Source organism: Opisthorchis viverrini (genome assembly GCF_000715545.1).
Source record: "Opisthorchis viverrini unplaced genomic scaffold opera_v5_171, whole genome shotgun sequence".
NCBI lineage: Eukaryota > Metazoa > Platyhelminthes > Trematoda > Opisthorchiida > Opisthorchiidae > Opisthorchis > Opisthorchis viverrini.
The window spans coordinates 716,542-726,131 of record NW_008751829.1 but is presented as its reverse complement, the minus strand read 5'-3'; the positions used below and the strand labels follow the sequence as shown (position 1 = coordinate 726,131).

Here is a 9,590-nt window from a genome sequence, read left to right as displayed (position 1 = left end):
ACCATCATACAGTAGGCAAATAGGCGAGTATGCAATATGAAAAATTCCGTGGCATCGTGACTCATATGAAGCCCAGTAGGTGATTAAACACGTGAAGCGAACTCTTTGCCACTTGCACGTTGTGGCAACCAAAAACAAAGCTATTGATACTATTTTTGGTTGAGCAGAATCTTGAACAGATTTGTTGTCCAACAGCGGCTTAATCATTGAATTCCCGGGCATGGTTTTTTACCCGCAATTGATCTGTAATGAGCCGACCGGAATACATGAAAGCTACTTTTTCGCTAAAAACGGAATAAGAATAGATCGGCCAGAAGACATTCGGAGGCTTGTTGCAGACCACCATTCAACTCAACGAAGACGCCCTCATCAAAATATGGTATCAGATGCTGGCTTATTAGATCACTGTTGGCGTTGTCTGTGGACATTTGCGTTGCCGACAAAACCCTCCGGCGGACCACACAGTATTACAATTCCAGTAATATAGGCCAACTTAGCCGTACCACCGTAACCGTGTTGTAATCGACGTCTTTGTTTGTGGATTGAAATATGACCGCGGGCAATTACAGACAAGAAAATGGAAAAAAACTTATCACACTCTACAAGCTAACCTGAGAAAACGACACGACGGTGTACAGATTCAATAAAGGCAGTTGTGTGTTTAATGAGATTGAGGAGATGACCTATAACAGTTACAGAATGCACTACCAGAAGAACTAATCTACCAAGGAGCCCGAATGGTTTCCACATGACCCGATACTGGAAAGCTGACGATGGGAATACCACAGTCACAGACACCACATAACTTAGTGTGTTTATTCTCTATGATGAACAGTTATTTTTTAATCGCTCCGAGTTTCCAAACTTTCTCTACTGTAACTCGTATTGCTGAGATGAACAAAGTTACCTGATGGGAATTTTATCTTCAATTATTTCTTCTTGTTTTTAATAGTTGAAATTTGAATTAAAATAATGAAATATACAACAATTATTACAGTTTATGGTAATTTTTATCCCGCAATCCAATAGTCTCGTCGGAAATGGTGTTCGTGTGACAAGAATATTTTACGTAGCTCACCGAATAGAGCAGAATGATTCTAACTTGAGGGTGAAGTTATCATTTCGTTAAAGTCTGACAACATCTGGGAAGCATCTGAAAAATGGATCCTCTCGTTCAACGCCGGATTGCCCAGCACACAACTCAACAATTAGGTGGGTAACTTGGACAGTTTATGACTTATAGTCCCTAAACAGATAACCATTCTCTAATTATTGATGATATGGTGCTTACTAATTACGTGAGAATCAGCAACACATCATAGTACATGGGTAATATTTTACTTTTGAGCCAATTTAATTTTTCGCACATTGAAATTTGATGGAGTCACACGGCGCATGGTCTACAGGGAACAAATTTGGACAGGCCAATACATGTATTTTAATAACTTTGTTGCAGTGCACCGGAAACGAAATCTAACTGGACATTTGAATGGCGGAACTGAATCGCTCACTCAACACTAGATAAATTATAAGTCAGAGAACGAGATGAAATTTAGTTGGAATGAATTCAATCTACAGGGAATTTCGATTTAAGGATGACTCGTTAGTTCAACCTGTTGCGACAGAGCTTAGGCATTCAGCTGAAATAACATACGACCACCGATGTGCGCTTGAATCTACGTTTCAGTGTCGCCGTCAGGTCCTATGTGAACGAAAAAATGCTAGGCTTCACCACCAGATCCCACTTGTACTTACTTATAGGCTAGTGTCGGTCTTCTGACCAGCTCCTCGTTGGGCAGAGAGCAAAACTCTTTGGATGTCCCATAATACCCTCACAGTTCGAATCAAGTCAGGTTTTTTTCTCAGACACGAGCTCAGCAGGATTATCTAGGTTCCTTGGTAAGCATTTTGAGACAGATATAGCATATTTACTCTAAAAAAAGGATTTTATCCCCTGATTCCCAATGGCATCAACTCTCAATTGGATTTCAAAGCTGAATTCCCTTGTATAGAATTAAAAAACAAACCATCTGACAGTTTAAAGTCCTGCGTATTTTGCCCATACATGTGAAAACGCTTTTCAAAATCTTTTTAATCATTTTGAGCTTAAAACTAAAAAATACCTGCACATAGAAATGACCCCCCGCCCTAACTATAGCAATTTGGTCTAAGCTAATACTGATATCTTGTATATATGGAAGTTAGTTTTACCAACGAAATTTCGAATTCTGTCCAGAAACACCACTAAGGTGCTTTATGGATGGGGGAGCAAAACAAATCCTGGTAACCTAACCTCCTACAAAATTTGCACAGCTACTTAAGCAGTTAGCTTTAAGAGAACTATATTTAAAATGCCTTAGAAAGCACATGCTGATTCCTTAGAGAGAACAGCTCAAGGGTTTCATCTCTGCCATTGTTTTTATCATATTTACCTTCATTTGTTCATGGTCACGACTCGACCAGACACACAGCATACCCTAATCCTTTAGGCCAAATGGAACTTAAGCAAGAAACTAAGTGGCACACGGTGATTAAACGGCCCTGGGTGGGGCAATTAAAAGTGAATAAATTTTTAGTATAACCAATAAATCGCGTTTCGTTTATTTTTGTCTCTATTTGCACTGTTATGACTTAATAGGTTTTCTCCTACCTCAAAGGATGGAATACCCAAATTACCAAGCAGAAAATTGCTATTTTTATTGGTATCTTTATTTTGGGTGATCTGATCTTGCTTTACATGAGAAACCAAAAAAGTACTTTATCACTACAAACTACGTTAAATATCTGCTGAAATGTTTTTATGGTAGATGTGGGAATACTTCTAACTCTGTCTTTTCACCCACCTCTAGCATACAATGAAAATGTTGGACAAAGTGACTGCACACGCAGACGATTTTATGCACAAGCGCAAAAAGACGATCATATGAAGTTCCCGTTTAATTGCTTGTTCTATTCATAGGCAGGCATTACATTGCTAATGGGTACTGTTTCAGTGGCGACGTGCATGTAGATGAGGTTGTCACCGATTAGCTAAATTTCAGCTTTTTATGTGACTAAATAAATCGCAAAATAACTTTACCTTAAATTAGCTTAATCTTGATGAGAAAAGATGCCACGACGTAAGTCTTGGTCCAGAGAGCGATATGCGTGGTAACTAAGAGCACAAAAATTCGTATCATCGTCTGTCTTCGTTTCTCCTAGTTTGTCTCCTGGTTCAAAAAATTGCATAGTCCTTAAGTTTATCAGGCTTCGACTTTGTTCAACGTGATTTTGCCACATTGCATTTGTGTATCGGTTGCTTGCTTCCTCTAGTTTTGTTCTTCCGAAAATGAAGCAACATTTCATAAAGGAAACTACTCACAAGGTTGCTGAAAACTCCTCGACAGCCCACGACCATTTTCGCACTTCTTGGGGCTCATCAGGCAGACTCAGTCCCCGAGTTTCCGTCAACCTTGTTCTACTTGAACCCAAATCGGACTATTTTCGAGAAATACATTGACTTGCAAATCAATTTGGTTTTCACGAAAGACTCAACTGAATCTCTCATGCATGATATTCTACAACTGAATGTGCTGCACGCAGGCCTCCACATGTTTCAGTTGGAACGATATTCCAGATACCAGTTGAATCTCTCGTGAAAACCAAAGTAATTTGCAAATGGGTGTATTTATCGATTACCAAATCTTGTTCGTTAACATTTAATCCTTTGTCTCTTTTAGCTTTTGCGTGTGTTTCAGTGATGGATGACGCTACTTGGGCCCAATGTAGCAGTAGATGGATCGCTCTTTTGACGTCCTGCAAATGCTAACAATTGCACATTTTTCAGTACGTCAATAGACCTTGATTTTACCATCGTAAAACGTCTAAACAGAAGTTCTGTCCTGGCCACTTTGTCAATCCCACTTTCTGCTACATTTGTTTGCGCAGAAGTCTCGAATCACAATATTCATAGTCTGATTGAATGGATCTGTTACTGACATGACCGAAATTCATTAAACTTGTTGGCCATGATGGAGAATATGGATTAACCCTTTGAAATAAACTTTACCTGGACACGTATATTGTATTAACTGAGGAAAACGGGCTTTTATCATTTCAAATGTTTGAATGCATTTTCAAACACGTCTGATAAACTCGAACATGGGGATGTCAAAACACTTTCCGTTTGTATGTTTATACAGCAATCGTAAGAGGGAGCAAAGTAATGCGAAATTAGTATCTTTCGACAGTTCCCCACAAAGATTCCATAGACCTTGCATAATCAGTGAAATCTTTAGAATAACAAGGTCGCAAATTAATATTGCTTTTGCCTTTGTCATCACGGGCAATTTACAACACAATACACATGTCTTTTTAAGTAAGGGAAAAAGCATAGACTGTGCCAGCTGGATACCACGGACGTCAGGCTGAGTGAATTAAGAATTCAGCAACTCCAGGAGGATTAGTTTGTTTTCGACTTACTAGTTACAATCGACAGTGGAAGAATCGTCCGGATAGCGGTTCTGCGCCACTTTCAACTGGTGCACAGGAGGGCCTCTTGCGACTGACGCTCAAGGACTGTGGCGAATAGTGCAAATCCAAAACTGGCCCATTGATCCATCGTTCAGTTCACACCCATGAAGGTGTTGACACGAAGCGGTCGCCTGGATGGACTGTGCTGTTTTTTCTGCCGGTTTCCAACACCGATTGACCTGAATCAACATCGATGACGCGTTTTCAATAAACATGATGCAGATAAGCTTGGCCAAGTGGGGACTACCGGTATCCACTAGATCCAATAAGAGTCAAAATCGCTATTTCCAGATAGAAACAGCGGCGATCGCTAGAAGATAACGTTTCCTTTCTGATAAATTGGCTATTATTATCCAAACCAAGTTACGTGTGCTATACCGACGTGCGCAAACGAACGAAGCGTCATCTGTGGTCCCCGAAAACCCCACCGACAATGAGGCCTACACCACTCAGTTTAAACAAATTCTGAAGTGCACATTGTCACCAATGGAATCCAGCTCTAACATGTCGCTTGTTCGTGTCGACCTTTTGACCTTTACCAGAGAATTGCAATTTGACGTTCGTGACGCAGGAGGAAGTCCATTCTGCTTCTGGCTCTCCACACATCCAAGGCACCACCACACAAATAAACATGTGCTCTTCAACGACGTAACCAGCATGCCGACAGCCGACTTTGCGGCTATCCACACTTCATAACACAAGAGTCGAAAAAAGTCCAGGAACGAAGGGAAGAATTAGACAAAGTAAATCGTAGACTGACTTCAGATGCTGCACACTGCCACGCAGTACTAAATGCAGGGGCTTCAAAACTCACATGTAGCTGGCTAAGTAAAGTAATGCTGGTATCGGAGTAAAGTTTGATTTTGGAAGTACTGGAACCGGTTGATTGCCAATAAGTCAGCAGGTTTGGTCAATCCGATGCTCAGATTGCTCCACCAGTTCAACGCCAATACTCCTATCGGGGATTTTAAATTGCTCTCATCTTAATTTTGTACACAGGCCAAACGGTAAACGCCCTATTATTATTCGAAAATGCCATGAAGTGAAAATATTCGATTTGGATTTCATATTACTTAGATGCACCAACCCGTATAATGCTTACGGATTTTATGCAAAATTACTATGTAGTTCGTGATAATCCGTTCAGATATCTTAATAACAACGTACCCAAAAATAGGTTGACGGACACGACAGACACTATTTTGGTTGCACGCATGGAGTAGTTTTTGGTTGGCAGATCAACTGCAAATGTGCTGCTTGGAATCTTCCCCAGTGTCTTTTTGCTACGCTTGTTCGTCTACATGAAACAAGGAGAAAAAAGTTGGCGCGTTTGACCAGAAGATCGTCACAGCTTAAGCGACCGTTCAAATCACGGCTGCTTAATACGCAGGGCTGAGGTATTAGTTAGTGCTATGTTCGTGTATAAGTAAATACTGAGAAAACGAGCTTTCTGGATTGTCTTTCATAGGGCAATTGCTGGCTAATACTTTTTGTCAATCGGTGGTCTACCGTTACATTCATAAATTCCGGTTCGCTCAAATATTGAACGTTGATTCGTTTGGAACAGAAAGTTTATTGGGTAGCAGCGATCAGTGCTGCGAAAAACGATTTCTGAGGAGTCTGGTTTTCGAAGGGCAAATCTTACAAAATAGCTGCGAACCAAACTCACATTGGTAAAATACCATTTTTTCTTGAGTTCATGCACATTCCCAGAGTATTTTTCTGGGAACACGGTGAAGACTCCCATGAGAAAAGCATAGTTGTACTTCGTATGAAATACAGCAAATAACCTGCCTTGATTTCTATTGCGATGTTCAAGTAATGATGGTTGCAGGATTTTTTGTATAACGCACACCCACGCGACTCTCGTTTGAGCAATCGTCCCGGTGAGTTCACGCCAAAAGGAGGAAGCATTGGACTGGAATTTCCCTCTTATTAGAGCTCGTCAACCGTGCACATCCAATGGCCGTGCCGGGGTTCGAACTCCGCACGCCTGACATGCGAGGTGAGTTTGTTACCCCCCACGCTGGACTCCTCCAGATTCCTACTTTTGAACAGCTGAACACGTTCGCGCCTGGGTAATGAGGGCGGAACGCCCGACGCCTCGAACGACTGGCCCGCCAGTCAGAGCATCTCAGTCAGGTAGTTTCACAGACGCTTGAAACACGCTGGGCTGATTTTGTTTCAGGTGTTGGCTGCGGGATTTTTACAGAATTTAGTAGCACAGAAAAATTGCTCATAAGCCCCACAAAAACAAGAATTTGTTTTTGAGGCTAATCAAGTGAGAGGAGTTTTGAGGCGCTGACGCCGTTAACTCAAACAGCAATTTGTTCGAACGTTAAATTTGATCTTATATGCACGAGAAACTCGCCGATGCGATTGTGTCTTCACAACAATTTAACTGGGTGACATGTGTGCAGCAAATGATGCAAAGAATTCCAGCATAATGTTGCTTATCAGGGAGTTCATCAGAGGTACAGCTATAGCACTTTCGTTATGCATGTTAGTTCAGGATGGACAACCAACGAAATTACTGCGCAAATGAGGGATCGAGTAATTCCGCTTTTGGGGACTAAGTCTAAGGGATGTGCTACAAACTGTGCTAAACGTCTGATGGTTTGTTTGCAGATTTGGGGCAGCAATTCTTTACTGCTTACATCATTTAATGCTGGTCGCTGATCGGACGGCAGTTGATCTGTTCACCGAGTTTGGCCATTGGCTCTCAAACGTTTCGTCCCCAGTCGAGGAAACATCGTCAGTGCGCAGTTGAATGTATGCTTCCTCCGTGCCTAGATGCGTTTATGTAGTTTTTGTAGAGTATCTAATATCCTGTCATGTGATTGGCTAGTTGGTATATGCCTTCTGTTGTATCATGGTAGGACCGACCGTGACCGCCCGGGACAAACAGGAAGGAAGCTTTCTACCAGGATACATGAACATAAACTCGCATCCAAGAGGCATGACCAATTTTCGCTCGTCTCCGTACATGAAGATCAAGAGGGACACAAGTTCAACTGGAGCACCGTTCACATATTGGCCCAAGCGAGTACAAAGAAAGAACGTGAATTCATAGAAGCATGGCACTCTACTGAAAAAGCTATCAACAAACACATCGAAATTGGTCCAGTCTATCGGCCACTGCAAACAAAAGAATTATGGAGCTACAGAACGCAGAGGCGGACAAAGAGAAAAGAAACAAGTGATCAGGCTGAAGCGAGGAAACTACCAAAAACAGAAGACACTGTCACAACCAAGCAGAACTAAGGAAGGAAGGCCACAACGAAACACAAACCGGGAACGGACCAATTGCAAACAGACCCGGAACACCCCAAAACAGCCATCCAACAAACCAGTGAAATAAGAGGCATACTGACCACAAAGCAGCAAAACAAAATCACGGTCGGTCCTACCATGATGCAACAGAAGGCATATACCAACTAGCCAGTCACATGACAGGATATTAGATACTCTACAAAAAACTACATAAACGCAGCTAGGCACGGAGGAAGCACGCATTCAGCTGCGCACTGACGATGCTCCTCGACTGGAGACGAAACGTTTGCAAGCCAATTGTCAAGGTCGGCGAACAGATCAACTGCCATCGGACCAACCACCAATAAGTCTCAAAGCCATTTTTAATGCTGTTTTGATTATTGTCTTTATGCAATTTCTTGAAATTTGAGCCGTCCTGTTTTGTGCGTACCTTAAGGTTATTTGTTCCGTGTGTGCCGTCCCGTTTCACTAGTATTCTAGTTCACTGAATGCATATTGGTTAGGTTTCAAAAAATGTTGACGGAGAAATACTGCTACCCTAACGTAAGAGTTCTCAACACAAAATTAGTTTCGTATAAAGTGTTTTTATTGCGTAAGTGAACGACTGTTATGACCGTAGCTCATGTTAAATGACACTTGATTTCCATCGACTCTACTGTCGATATTTCATGGTTTGTGCCCCAAATAAGCCAACGTTAAAATTTGTGTTCACCAATCATTGAAAAGTTTAGTACGGATGTCTGTGAACTGGAAAACTACATGGTAGCCACGGGTATGCAAATTGCAACGAACAAGGAAACCAGGATTGAATATCACTCAGTTTTGACCTTATAAAGACCGATACAACGCAATCCTGGGTATGTAGAATAGTTTGAATGATGCAGTGAGTGTGTCGGTAGCTCAGGTAGCGTAGATGGTCGTTGGCTTGTTCGCTGAGCTGGGCAATTTGATTGCAAACGTTTCATCACCAATCGAGGTGACATCATCAGTGCGTTATTGGGGAGCGTAGTTGTGCGTAGCGGTGGGTTGGTGGTTGTGCGTTGAGTAGTGTTACGTGTGTGTTAATATACGTGCTGGTAGCCGGGGATGACCTCTGACCGCGATTATTTGTTCGGTCGGCTGCTTCCATTGGTTGTTCTGTTATCCCGTCTTCTCAGTCGCCGATGCCCACGTGACCTTTGAGCTTGGCAACCCTCACCGTCGTAGTCTGGTCGATGTTGAAAATGATCTTTGTCCTCTTTGTCCTTATTTGATTTGACTCCGAGGAGTTAGTTGTTTCCTCGTTTGTGAATCCAATATTCGGTCCTCCTCCACGTGACCAGCTTGGCAACCCTCACCGTCGTAGTCTGGTCGATGTTGAAAATGATCTTTGTCCTCTTTGTCCTTATTTGATTTGACTCACTCCAGTTAGTTGTTTCCTCGTTTGTGAATCCAATATTCGGTCCTCCTTGAGTGTTCCGGTTGAGGTGCACGTAGAGTTGCGTAAATTGGATCCAGTTCGATGCACCGGTTGGTCGAATCTGCCGTGGATTACCATGCTTCCAGAAATTCTCGTCCGTGTCGCGTGTCTCCGTATGACAAAATTTTTTGGCGTTTTCCAGATTGAATTTGTGGTCTTCTTAGTACTCGTGCATAGGTATCAAGGACAGGGGGTCATGTCTCCTGACTGCCGCGTTGTGTTCCTTTATTCGTGTGCATAGTCTCCTGCCAGTTTGTCCGACGTAGAATTTGTTGCAGTTGTTGCAGTTGAGTTGGTATATCACATTGTTCTTCTTGGTTTTGTCCGGGTTGTCCTTCGGTCTAGA

The 9,590-nt window shown here is 42.2% G+C and overlaps 1 protein-coding gene across 1 annotated transcript in view; it reads right to left on the bottom strand.

The window, feature by feature from the left end:
- Positions 1 to 8,888: 8,888 nt before the first annotated feature.
- T265_07483 (hypothetical protein) overlaps positions 8,889 to 9,590 on the bottom strand; it is a gene marked incomplete at both ends in the record, with an annotated part of 9,097 nt that continues 8,395 nt past the window's right edge. Inside the window, 2 exons of the mRNA XM_009173016.1 lie at positions 8,889 to 9,029; positions 9,123 to 9,403. Coding sequence (XP_009171280.1) covers positions 8,889 to 9,029; positions 9,123 to 9,403 — 422 coding nt within the window. The remainder of the gene's footprint in view (positions 9,030 to 9,122; positions 9,404 to 9,590) is intronic.